Source organism: Berghia stephanieae, chromosome 12, assembly GCF_034508935.2.
Source record: "Berghia stephanieae isolate SIO BIC M18660-M18661 chromosome 12, UCSD_Bste_1.3, whole genome shotgun sequence".
Lineage (NCBI taxonomy): Eukaryota > Metazoa > Mollusca > Gastropoda > Nudibranchia > Aeolidiidae > Berghia > Berghia stephanieae.
The window spans coordinates 38466570-38480825 of record NC_088371.1 but is presented as its reverse complement, the minus strand read 5'-3'; the positions used below and the strand labels follow the sequence as shown (position 1 = coordinate 38480825).

At 37.6% G+C, this 14256-nt stretch overlaps 1 protein-coding gene across 6 annotated transcripts in view; it reads left to right on the top strand.

Annotated features, from left to right (window-relative positions):
• Positions 1–13272, top strand: part of LOC144957769 (uncharacterized) — a 56081-nt gene extending 42809 nt beyond the window's left edge. For 4 of the 6 annotated variants that reach the window (XM_078889181.1, XM_078889180.1, XM_078889179.1 and 1 more), the window contains exons 3-6: positions 5259–5437; positions 6611–6728; positions 9062–9155; positions 9946–13272. In XM_078889181.1, the coding sequence (XP_078745307.1) occupies positions 5259–5437; positions 6611–6728; positions 9062–9155; positions 9946–10136 (582 nt within the window). In that variant the 3' untranslated portion in view covers positions 10137–13272. The remainder of the gene's footprint in view (positions 1–5258; positions 5438–6610; positions 6729–9061; positions 9156–9945) is intronic. The other 2 variants (XM_078889183.1, XM_078889184.1) reach the window with 1 other exon arrangement.
• The last annotated feature ends 984 nt before the right edge of the window (positions 13273–14256 follow it).

Here is a 14256-nt window from a genome sequence, read left to right as displayed (position 1 = left end):
TAATAACTATTATCTCCTGTGCGTCTCACGTGAAGACCCCTAAAGGGAAAAAATAATGGATAGATTCATCTGGGCATGAGTGAGACCCACCGTCCAAGACCGGCACCGTGGCTCAGCGGTTCGGTCTTTGTTTCGTATCAGAAAGGTACCGAGTTCGATCACCTGCCGCTGCCCTGTGTGACCTTGAGCAAGTCAACTGGTTTTGTTTTTTTTGTTTTTTTTGTTTTTTTTTTTTTCCACGATTTGTTTGTACTCTCTCCTATGATCCGATCCTTAAAAGGAAGGGAGGGATGGTGGGTAATAAAAAGGATAGTGTGTGTGTGTGTGTGGGGGGGGGGGGGGGGGGGAGGGGACCAATTCACTGACTTCCATATAGACAGTCAACTGTGTGTACCATGAACGTTAGTCGGGTATACAGTTCAGTGAGAATAACTCACAAACCGATGGCAAAATACATACAAAGGTTCATGATTTCATCTCGAACTATCTATACAAAGAAATTGAGACCAGTTAGACTTTTGTACCAACGACACGTCACTTGTAGGTTTGGAAAAAACAAAACAAAAATAAGATAAAAGAGAACCGATCAAAACAACAGAAAACAAACTTAAAGAAACCAATATTCTTCTTGAGTACGTTCACAACATAAAGAATCAATCATTGACAACTATCTATACTTAATTCACACTCAACACAAAACCGATCGAATGCCAGGTATATTCATAACCCGCTCAAACGGAAGAACTTCTCTTATGGGAAGAATGACTATTGTTTACAAGCAATGAAATGAGAGTGAGAAAATTCAAGAGGGTTTTGCAAAATATGTTTGTGGTTACAATAATCTAGCTTTGAATAGAAAATAAATCCGACCCAACTTGCCAATCTGGTGTCATATCGGAATGACCCCAAATGAAGGCAATAGGGTTCAATAGTCGTGACGTCACTTCCCTCCTAATGACGCATAGTGACTTCGTAACTGGTTCTAAACTATCGGGACAATGGCAGGCGCCCATATTAAATGCAATACTTCTCCGAGGAGCATAAAAGTGTATCCAGAGGAGAAAAACATTGTAAATCTGATCATGTTTTGACTTTTATACATTCTGATCGCATGACATGTGAAAAAGTTCTAGCCAGCATGAAGAATAAAAAGTACCTATTTTCTTTGGTTAGAACCAAAGCTGCTGGTTGCTGGGCGGACGTGACATCAGACTATTGAGTCCTATTAAGTTTAGAGTCAAAATGAGGAAATTCCAGTCAAGACAAATCCTCAAAAAAGTCCCAACTTTTCAGTTTAAAAAAAATCAAAGTGCGTCCTTAACTCACTCAATCCTAGAGATTTTTGTTACTTTTCAAAATAGGAAAAAATGTATTAAAAATGAACATGTACATATATAGTTTTATTCAACTACCATTAACATGTAAAAACTAAATACATTAGCTTTGATACTACGCCTTTCATTTGTCTCATAAAAATGTAATAAATAGGCATGGGGTAAAAGTAACCCCGGGTAAACTACGGATAAAGTCGGTGTTAGGGTTGAATGAGTTAAAATCAGCCAGACTTGCTGGTCCGACGGTGTTGGTTTTATAGATAGTATGCAGATGACGTCACTCAGGCCTTTGTTATTGTTTTTGCCACCCCGCGTTTGTGAGTTGTTCTCACTAAACTCTATTAACCAGACTATAAAAGTTCATGGTTACACAGAGTTTGTGTGTTGGTCCGTTATACTTCCGGATGGCAATGTTATGAGCTTCTTAGCCAAGCGCATTCTATCTATAGGGATTTTTCTTTATTTTGAAGCTTCAGAAACAAAAACATTCTCATCTCAATACATATTTGAGCCTCTCCTTACCAACTATAGGAAAATCGTCACATACGTTACGATACAACGAAGTTTTCTCATTCGAATTTCTTTTGTATATCATAACATTTAAAGATAATGAACAGTGTGTTGTTGAGTATGTTTTACTAAAGAAATTATGTATGGCAAGAACTTTACTGCTATTGTGTTTGAGTGATAAAAAATATATTTTTGTGTTAGTTAGGTGTGACGTTTTGGGGGAAAATCCTGAAAATGGCTGGTAAGGAGAGAGTTAACTAACTCTTATAATAATTTTCTTAAGTTTCACAGGATTCCATTTTGAGACATTGGATCACAAATATACACTAACAATGTTAGACAAGTATGTCTCTCATTTGTGCGGCTATGTGGTCTAGTGGTATGACACTCGCCTTCTGATCGGAAGGTCATGGGTTCGAGTCTTGCTATAAGCGGTGCATAGTTGAGAGCTTAGAAAAGGATCTTTATTGATATTCTCTCATTGTACTCGGGTGTAAAATGAGTATCTGGCCGTTAACAGCGTTGTCTCTGTCGGGAATAAAATGTAAAAGCGCATATCAGGCGTCAGAGAGAGAGAGAGAGAGAGAGAGAGAGAGAGAGAATGAGAGAGAGAGAGAATGAGAGAGAGAGAGAGAGAGAGAGAGAGAGAGAGAAAATAAGTAGGAGTGAAATATCTGTTCAATGTTACAGGTATCATTTAACGTTATAACAAGTGTAACTAAATGACAAATTGCCATATTTATGGACAATAAAGATCTAATTTTATTATATTATTATTATTATTATTATTATTATTATTATTATTATTATTATTATTATTATTATTATTATTATTATTATTATTATTATTACGTCTCGTCCTGCATGTTAAGTCTTGCTGTAAAGCGCTTTTAGCCCATTTAGTGGATATTCATAGGAAACAATGACCATTATCTTAGACAAGTATTGGGCAGCGTGGCTCAGCGGTAATACGGTCTTTGCTTCGTACCCGAAAGGTACCAGGTTCGATCACCCGCGCTGTGCTGTGTCGCCTCGAGCAAGTAAGTCAACTCGTCCGAGCTCAATTTGCGGCGCTGCACTGCGGTTGACCCCTGGGTTATTCCAGTCTTCCATTGGAATAGACCCTAGAGACAAATTTCCCCTATGGGATGAATGAAGGGAATAATTTTTGTTTTAAATATGTGAACCCTCGTCTCATAAGGGTATTATGTCGGGATGGACCAGATGCTAAAAAGTCAAATTATAGTTAAACTGGTCAAAAATATGAAACGTTGGTATTTAGAACAGTAAAATATGATATTCCTTCTCCACTATAAAGCATATAAACTCAACTTAAGCATGATATTTCTTGCTACAAATTCCATTTTCATCATCTTAATCATCCCGACTTAATACCGTTTTGAGACGAGGGGTCACATATATTTTTAAAAATTTTATTAAATAGTACAATAGCTCAACCATATCTTATCGACTGCACGTTTAAATACGAACCATTAAATATAATCAATAAATAATTTAACAAATGCATCAATTATCTGTCAACATTTTCACTGTCGCCATTCAACATCCGGTTGGTTCGATGACAATAACATCGGAACTCTCTTTCTCTCTCTCTCTCTCTCTCTCTCTCTCTCTCTCTCTCTCTCTCTCTCTCTCTCTCTCTCTCTCTCTCTCTCTCTACCTCTTCTCTGTATATCTCTCTCTATCTATCTTTCTATATATCCATCTATTTATCTATCTATCTATCTATCTATCTATCTATATATCTATCTATCTATCTATCTATCTATCTATCTATCTATCTATCTATCTATCTATCTATCTATCTATCTATCTGTGTGTATGTGTGTGTGTATGTGTGTGTCTGTGTGTTACGTATTTTCACGTGATGTCGTGTTGTGAAGTCTGTTTTCTAAAGAACGTTTTAGAACCAAAATCGATATAAGTGGCTTTTGATAAATCGATATTTCAGATGAGACATTTGTACCCCACCATCTCATGGCGGTGTTATGTCGGGACGTACAGTCGAGATGGTGGAGATGAAGTCTGTCCAGAAACAAGAGACTTGTTCCAACGTTGTATTTTGGTTACAGTTGAATCCGGATTAAGTCAACACACTATCTAAATTAGGCGATATAACTTTTTTTTTTCGGGACATAGACAACGCTGTTAACGTCCAGGTACTCATTTTAACCTGAGTACGGTGAAAGAATGTGAGTAAATAGCCTTCTCCAAGAACTCAACTATGAGTGAGGCTTGAAACCCTAGACCTTCCTATTCGAAAGCGAGTGTCATACCGCTAGACCACATAGTCGCACAGTTCTCGTTGGATTCTTGTGCGCTCTCGGGAGAATCCAAATCCGATGGTCATGGGTAGTGTTGGGCATTATATCGTATCGATATCGAAAATGTGTGATATCGCCCAACACTACTCATAGGAGGTGACCGTAGCCATCGTTAACTTATAGCTTGACACTGATCAAAAAATGACGTCAAAATTCCAGTCTTTGGCCACAAAATAAAACAAATCATGAGTTGTATTCAATAGTTCAACCAATGGGATCACTTGTTTCCATGAGCTCTACTAACGACAACTCACTAGGCGGTGCAAAAACCTAAAAAAATATATCAAACTGCCAGTCCTCACTGACCAAAATGACGTCAAAATGCCAGTCCTTTTGGGTTTCAGTGTCAGGCGTAAACATATAGCCCGACACAAGAACCGTAGCCATCGTTATGTTATAGCCTGACACTAAAATCCAAAAGGACTGGCAGTTTGACGTCATTATTCGTTTTTTGCACCGCCTAGTGAGTTGTCGTTAGTAGAGCTCAAGGAAACAAGTGGTCCCATTGGTTGAACTAATGAATACAACTCACGATTTGTTTTCTTTTGTGGCAAAAGACTGGCATTTTGACGTCATTTTTTGGTCAGTATCAGGCCATAACTTTACGAAGGCCACGGTCCAACACGTTCGGTCACCCAGCTCCATCGTGTCGTATTGCAGAGCGTGTTGGAATAGGATTCAATAGTCGTAACGTCACTTCCTTCCTAATGACGCATGGTAACTTAGTAACACTGGCTCTAAACTATCGGAACAATGGCGGACGCCCGTATGAAATATTTCTCCGGCGAGCATAAAAGCGTATCCAGAGAGAAAAAAAAACACATAAATTTGATCATGTTTTGACGTTTACACATTCTGATCACAAGACATATGAAAAGTTCTAGCCAGCTTGAAGAATAAAAAGTAATGATTTTCTTTGTTTAGAACCAAGATGGCCGCCGTTGCCGTGCGGCGTGACATCAGACTACTGAGTCCAATTCAGGGTTACAGAATCCATAGAGTTTCGTATCACTGCTACATTTTTTATCATTGGTTATCACTTCTCTCTCTCTGTCTCTTCACCTTTCAGACAACCCCTAGCATGACCCCGAGGTCATGGGTCACGTACAACAGTCCCCTATGGAGAAAGGACAAGGTCAAATCCGAGTTCGAGCTAAGCTGCTCCATGCCTACGACACCACGTATTCTGTCCAGGATGGAGATGGGCTTCGTCAATGATGCTATACCCACCCACACCTTTTCTACCAGGTACGTGGTGGTCATCATATCACATGGGCCTCATCTCTATCATATCTCATCATCTCTCTCTCCACCCCACAATCGAATCATCATCATCTTTCATCATCATCATCATCATCATCATCATCTCATCATCATCATCATTCATTGTCATCATCAACCACCACCCCACACATTGTTATTATCATCATCATCATCATCTTTGGCATTACCACCACAACCACCAACTCCACCACCGCCATTGTTATAATAAAAATCATCATCATCATAATCATCATCATCATCATCATCATCATCATCATCATCATCATCATCATCATCATCATCATTCATCATCGCCATCATCGCCATCATCACTCATCATCATCATTCATCATCATCACCATCCATCATCATCATCTCATTCTCATATCATCATCATCATCATCATCATCACCACCACCACACCACCACCATCATCATCATCATCATCATCTTCATCATCTCATCATATCATCTCATCATCATCATCATCACCATCATCATATACATCACCACCACCACACCATCATCATCATCCTCATCACCATCATCATCATCATCATCATCATGATCATCATCATCATCATCATCACCATCATCACCATCATCATGTTTACCATCTACCCCTCCCAGACGAAAACCCATCATCACCATCATCATATTTACCATCTTCCCCTCCCAGACGAAAACCCATCATCACCATCATCATATTTACCATGTTCCCCTCCCAGACGAAAACCCACCACCACCATCATCATATTTACCATCTTCCCCTCCCAGACGAAAACCCATCATCACCATCATCATATTTACCATCTTCCCCTCCCAGACGAAAACCCATCATCACCATCATCATATTTACCATCTTCCCTCCCAGACGAAAACACATCATCACCATCATCATATTTACCATCTTCCCCCCCCAGACGAAAACCCATCATCACCATCTCTATTACCATCTTCCCTCCAGACGAAAACCCACTATCACCATCATATATTTACCATTCCCTCCAGACGAAAACACATCATTCACCATATCATATTTACCATCTTCCCCTCCCAGACGAAAACCCATCATCACCATCATCATATTTACCATGTTCCCCTCCCAGACGAAAACCCATCACCACCATCATCATATTTACCATCTTCCCCACCCAGACGAAAACCCATCATCACCCCCTACGACGCCCGATCCGACAAATACGCCCAGGCTTATTTCAAGAGTCCGTTTGTACAGAGTGTCATGGAGAGAAACAGAGCTATCACGAATCTCAAGGTAAGAGGTCAACATATGTTTATTATTATCTAGAAAGAGAATGGGAGTGATCTATATTCATGTTTTCGTTCAACCGAGTCATCAATCACATGATTTGCTGCTGTCCAACGATTAGAAATTTCTGAACAAATGTAAACACGCTGCTCTTGTTTATAAAGTTGTAATCATACCATGTGTCGAGCTTAAGACAATGACCAATCATGATGCGAGATCTGTGAACACTTTTCACTATGTAGGTCACTTTGAGCACTTTTTGAAATGTGATCAATGACCTCGAGCACATGGAAAGGTAATATAGATCATGCCCATTCACCAGTAGATTTTTTACCAATCAAAATATGGAATTCATAACACATCTTCACGCGTGCTCGGACAAATATAGTTTGTGATTTATAAACAATAACGTGAATGAAATCGACCTCTCTCTGATCATTGTTATTGTTTTTATTGCACCAAATAGGTGACTAGTTATCACACGATTTTCTCGATCATTTTATAAACGTTTAAGTTTTCACATAGTTTTCTGTGTTCTATTGATCAAGCGGCAGAACAGTGGATATTTTTTTTTAGACACATACCATCGATAGTAAAAACTGTGTAGTTCGCTATGTTTACCAACCACTGTCATTGTTTACAGTATGACGACTGTCCGAGAGGCGTGGTTATCTAAGTGTCTATTGAGAAACAGCTGTTTTTTTCTCTATACACGTGACAATTGTGAATCCATCATTTAGAGCAAGAGATCATTTGGGTATAGATAGTTCGCAATGACGTCACTCAGGTCTTTGTTATTGCTTTTTGCCATCCGCGTTTATGAGTAATGCTGACTGAACTGTATTAACCTGACTATAAACGTTCATGGATACACACAGTTTTGTGTGTTGGTCCGTTATTCTTCCGGGTGGCAATGTTGTGAGCTTCTTTGCTTAGCTAAGAAGCTCACAACATTGCCATCCGAAAGTATAACGGACCAACACACAAACTAAGTGTAACCGTAAACGTTTATTGTCGGGTTAATACAGTTTAATGATAATTACTCACAAAAAACGGATGGCAAAAACAACAAAGACCTAAGTGACGTCAACTTCACACTCACTATAGATAGTATGCACTTGGCTAAGAAGTTCACAACATTGTCATCCGGAAGTAAAACTGGCCAACACACAAAACTCTGTGTAACCTTGAAGGTTTATAGTCTGGTTAATACAGTTTAGTGAGAAGTACTCATAAACGCGGATGGCAAAAAAACAATAACAAAGACATGAGTGACGTCATCTTCGAACTATCTATACGCTTAGCGAAGAAGCACACAACATTATGGCAGTATTACGGATCAACACACAAAACTCTCTCTCTCTCTCTCTCTCTCTCTCTCTTTCTCTCTCTCTCTCTCTCTCTCTCTCTCTCTCTCTCTCTCTCTCTCTCTCTCTCTCTCTCTCTCTCTCTCTCTCTCTCTCTCTCTCTCTCTCTCTCTCTCTCTCTCTCTCTCTCTCTCTCTCTCTCTCTCTCTCTCTCTCTCTCTCTCTCTCTCTCTCTCTCTCTCTCTCTCTCTCTCTCTCTCTCTCTCAACATATTCGAACCATTTCAATCTATCTTCTCTCACTGCACTCAATTAATTTATTTGGTGAAGAGATTTTACAGTTGACAATAGCTATGGTATCATGTTAATAGTGGGACGATTATATATAATTCGATTTTACTGTTGTCAATCGCTGTGATTATATTATTAACAGCGGAAAAAACAGGATTTAAATTAAACGTTAGTTTATTGCTCGTTATGTTACGACACAATATACAATTTTTCTTATTTATATTTATTTTGTACACCACAATGTTCTTTGTTTAATTAATAAGGATATAAACTTGTTATGCCGAGAGCTTTTTCTTTTAGTTTAATCTTTTTTTCTCTGCTGGGTAAGTCTGCCATTTTGGGAATATAATTATAATGAAAATGATCGGTTAGGAGACAGTTAATATACAGTACTCGCAGGTTGTATCCCGTCAAATTCCAGCACGATCTGCAATATGGCGTGATAGAGCAGCTGGATGACCGAATGTGTCCACGTTTTGGCTTCTCCCGAGACCGTGCTAGAATTCCTAGAGCAATGATTACGATTCAAGATTCAAAAGTTTATTTTTAGGCAATTGCCAATATAACTCATACAAGAATATGATAATTTCATCAACAAATCAAGTAAGTAAAATGTCTCGTTATCTCCAAAACTGCTGGATGTACAAGACATCCAGAGTAAATATTTCTCTACGGATTGACGTAAGTACAAGGCTACGGATGCAAATTATATTTTTCATATTAATCCTTTTGAATATTCCAGGAAGTGAAGCAATCTCGAACCATCAACAAATTGAGCGTAAGGAGGAGATGTAAGCAGACACCCAACACAGATAGGATCAAACAAAGAGAGACTGGTATGGCCTTTCTATCTTTATTTGGGTTGCTTTTAGAGACTGGTATGGCCTTTTCTATCTTTATTTGGGTTGATTTTTTACGGCGCTTGCACTCTTTTAGATTATTTCAGAGCCAGTAAAAAGCGGGAAACCGTTAACCCTCTCCTTACCACCTGCAGCAAAATCGTCACATTTGTTATGACACAATATACATTTTTTCTTATTCAGATTTATTTTGTACATCACAAACTTTTGAAAAATGATCTTTGTTTAATTAATAAGAACATAAAATGTTCTGTAGAGAGATTGAGTTTTTTAAAAATCAAATTTTCTGCTGGGTAAGCCTGCCATTTTGGGAAAATACTGAAAATGATCAGTAAGGAGAGAGTTAAATAGCCGACTACAACCAGACTTAACATTTAAAAAAATGAAGGATACAACAGCTGCCAACAGAGACGAATAATATGTATTACATACCTACAGCCCACAGGACGCTGTATGTATGTATGTATGTATGTATGTATGTATGTATGTATGTATGTATGGATGGATGGATGGATGGATGGATGGATGATGTATGGTATGATGTATGAGATGTATGATGTATGGATGTGATGTATGTATGTATGTATGTATGTATGTATGTATGTATGTATGTATGTATGTATGTATGTATGTATGTATGTATGTTTGTATGTATGTATGTATGCATGCACATTTAGTGGATATTGCGCTATATAAAGCTCAATTTTTTTTTTTTAATTCTCATACAGAATCATACATTGCATTGATTATCTCCCGTTGACCCTAGGTTTCGTCAACGACGCCATCATCACAGAGAAGAAACGGACTAAGTACAAAGACATCATTCCCCCGTACAACGCTACTGGCGACAAGCTGTGCAAGGCTTACTTCTCACGCCCCGATGTCAAGAGGCTTGTGGATGTGACTTGTGCTCCTGAAAACCGAGTTAAGATAAAACATAAAGGCCTCACAGCTTAGATACTTTTTTTTATGTATTTGATTCTATTTTTTTTCCTACAGACCTGCCTGTTTGAAAATCTAAAAATTCATAATTTTTGAGAGATAAAGATTGTAGTCGTTATGATTCAGTTTAACTCACTCAACCCTAACACTGACTATATCCGTAGTATACCCGGGGTCACTTTTACCCCACGTCTATTTATTACATTTTTCTGAGACAAATTATAGGCCGTATTATCAAAGCTAATGTTCTTAATGTTTACATGTTAATGGTAGGTTAATAAAAATATATATGCACATGCTCATTTTTAATACATTTTTTCCCCAATTTTGAAAAGTAGCAAAAATCTCTGGGGTTGAGTGAGTTAAAAATCAACAATTTACCCTCAACAATCAAATAACACTTCAAAATTATGTAGCCTGTCATCAACGTTCATTTTCAATAAATTTTAATGACATATGGATGCTCATATACGCTTCAGAATTGGAGTCAAAATGTCGTAATTTTACGAATTATTTTGTATTAATAGGCAGATCTGTATTTATCTTTGTTTCCATTTGTCCAATACTTTACAAAGTCCAGTGGGAATGTATAAGACATTACGTCTGCCCCTTATTTTTGCCTTTAACGGGAACAAGGAAGACAACTCGCATGATATTCGATAGGGTCACTATGTTCAAAGAGTGATAACAATAACAACACGTACATCTAACACTAACAGAAACAATCCACGTTGGCGTAGCACACGTCAAAATTCAGATTATCGATATAATTACTTTCAGACAAACATCAAAGATTGCTTCAGGAGGCAAATATAATATTATTTTCTGAATTCAGAGGAAAAACTAAAACCGTGTGATATTAAATTTGAAATAAAGTGTTTAATGAAATATTAGTGACGATCAAGTTTGACTTTTGGTACCAAAAATAATTTTTTAAAGATTTAGAAAGAGTGTTATAAAATCAGTGTGATATCTCATCATAAGTATCATACTTGGTCTCCCCCCAACCCCCTCTTTCACCCTTGCCTAAACCAATACTCTTCAACAGTCGTAACGTCACTTCCTTCCTAATGACGCATGGTAACGTAAACTATCGGAACAATGGCGGACGGCCGTATGAAATATTTCTCCGGCGAGCATAAAAGCGTATGCAGAGGAAAAAAAAAACCCCATAAATTTGATCATGTTTTGACTTTTACACATTCTGATCACAAGGCATATGAAAAGTTCTAGCCAGCATGAAGAATAAAAAGTAATGATTTTCTTTGTTTAGAGCCAAGATGGCCGCCGTTGCGGGCGGCGTGACATCAGACTACTGAATCCAATTGCAGGTCTTTGGAGATGTTTTGAATTTCCGTACAAAACCGTGGATTTTCCACTCTCCTTATCAGATCGTACATTATCTATTCCATTAATTTTAACACAGAATAGCTATTGAGTTATTGCATAAACCATTGACTTATAAGGATTAACAGTGACTGACTCCATGATTAAATATTCCTTCTTGTGCTCCAAAGTAAACAGTTACTATGGAAATTGGACTGTTCAGTTAAATCTTCCAACTTGAGCAGTCGATAGCGGAAGAGTAGCGTCCCTTGATTGGACGTCACCCATATTCTATGACGTCACCGGCGGAAAAAGTTATTAGAGAGAGAACGCCATGTTGGTTGTGCGCATGCGTCTCTCGTTCTCACGGAAGAATTTTACACTTCGAATCTTTTTGTTGAGTTATAACAGTGCTAGTGTGTGTGTGGGTTATTTATAATAACAACATTGCTATTCACCATTGTATTTTGAAAACATGCTTTCCCAACGCTATGGATAAGACAATTATATATATTTATATATCATGTTACTTGCGGCTCAACTCAACTCAACTCATCTGTGATATCTGAAGCGTCCTTGTTATTTCATGAGGTCTGCTTTAAAAACAAATTGTAATTAATTAACTGTCCTCATCTGTGATATCGTTACAACAAGTGTAATTATTTATAATATTAGCATTATTATTATCATCGACATCAATAATATTTGGTTTTATAACATTGTTATTTTATTATCATTATTTTTGCTATCATTGTTTCAATCCTTTCATGATTATAGTTTTTTTTTAAATCGTGACACTCAACCTTACAGAAATCTTCACGGTCATCTTTTCTTCCTACTTTTTGCAAAATGGAGTGTTGTCTCATACTCATACGAATGCATAACATTAACATTATCAAAAAACTGAACGGATTATCTATATTCTCAGTTTCATTGCCTATACTTATACTTATGTTTCACAATCTTGAACGTGCATCAGTCTAATTCTTTCTCTTAAGAATTACATGCATATCTAATCTTTCTATCATTAAATATAACAATTTGTCAGAAGATTTTCATTGTAAAAAAAAAAAGAAGAAAGAAAAAATAGAAACGAATTAAAATGATAACTGGCATTTTGGTCAATCTGACCAAAGGGCCAATAATATTTGACCTGAATGGATGGGAGGCTTTTTGGCAATTCTATGATGGTTTTTTTTCTTGTATTTTTCTTTCTGCCTCGAGTTCTGATGTTTTATTCACACCTTTTCATATTTTAACCATTGACAACTTCATCGCAGCCCAATTCGCATCTCTTACTGCTCGCTTGGTGAAAACGGCTGGATTTGTGGATATAAGGAGATCATAGTAGAAAATATGATTGTAAAAAAATTCCCTCATCAAGAAAATATGATTGGGAAAAAATACCCTCATCATAGAAGAAAATATGATTGGGAAAAACTGCCCTCATCATAGTAGAAAGTATGATTGGGAAAAACTGCCCTCATCATAGTAGAAAATATGATTGGGAAAAACTGCTCTCATCATAGTAGAAAATATGATTGGGAAAAACTGCCCTCATCATAGTAGAAAATATGATTGGGAAAAACTGCTCTCATCATAGTAGAAAATATGATTGGGAAAAACTGCCCTCGAGCAGTAACAGGTAATTTTTAAATAAATATTTTTTGGTCAAAGTGTAGAAAAATGAAACTGAAAAAATGATAATGAAATGACCATAAAAACAAATCAAAGGTGTTTTCACGTCACAAGCCAGTCATGAATTCAGCCATCCTCTAGATTTGTGTGAATAAAATGAACAATAAAACATTTATATTACTAGAAACCCCGTCTTATTTGTTTGTTTTTCATTAGAAAACCCTTGCCACAATTTTAAGTCATGTTAGTGCGGCTATGTGGTCTGGTGGTATGACGGTCGCTCTCGGATCGGAAGGTCCTGGGTACGAGCCTCGCTCTGCGCATAGTTGAGTCCTTGGAGAAGGCTCTTTACTCACATTCTCTCACCGTACTCAGGTGTAAAATGAGTACCTGGACGTTAACAGTAACAGCGTTGTCTCTGTCCCAAAAATTGTAATATCCTCCGACAGGCGTTATGTCTCGTTCTACATGCTACGTGTTGCTGTTGGCCAGGGACCCCTTAAAGCGCTTTGAGCACGTTTAGTGGATATTGCGCTATATAAAAGCTCACTTCTTTTTTTTTAGTGCAGCAAAATGAAAGATGGTGATATAGCCATGGTTACAGTTACAGCTGTGGATCTTATAAAACAGACAATGGGATCCTGATTCAGTCAACATTCCAGACCTGAAAGATTGGGTAACTTTGTTGTTTGTTTGTTTTTAAGAGTTTTACGGCGCTTGCAACACATTAAGGTCATATCAGTGCCAGTAAAAAGGAAGAAAATGGGATAGCAAAAATTACAATTAAAGCACCCAAGAAAAGGTAAGACAAAGGGGAACTGACTCAAATAGGGAACAGATGTAGATTCCAAGAGCACGCCGTCAAAGTACTTAGTTTGAGATCACCTAAAAGTCTCATCCAGACACAAGCACAGGTCCCCACTAAGAGAGATACACTCAAATGTTTACAAATCATATATGATATGTAAACATAATATAATACAGTTGAAACAGCAACATTTTCACTATCCAATATTCTTTACAAAAATAAGGGATGCAATTCAATAATATTAGACAGTCTCTCTTGACTTGACTTATGCCCCTTGACTCCTGGTGGAGCATAGGTCCTCAACAGCACTCTTCCATCTTCTTTTATCGGCACAGACCTTTGCCTCTCTCCAGGTAAGATTGG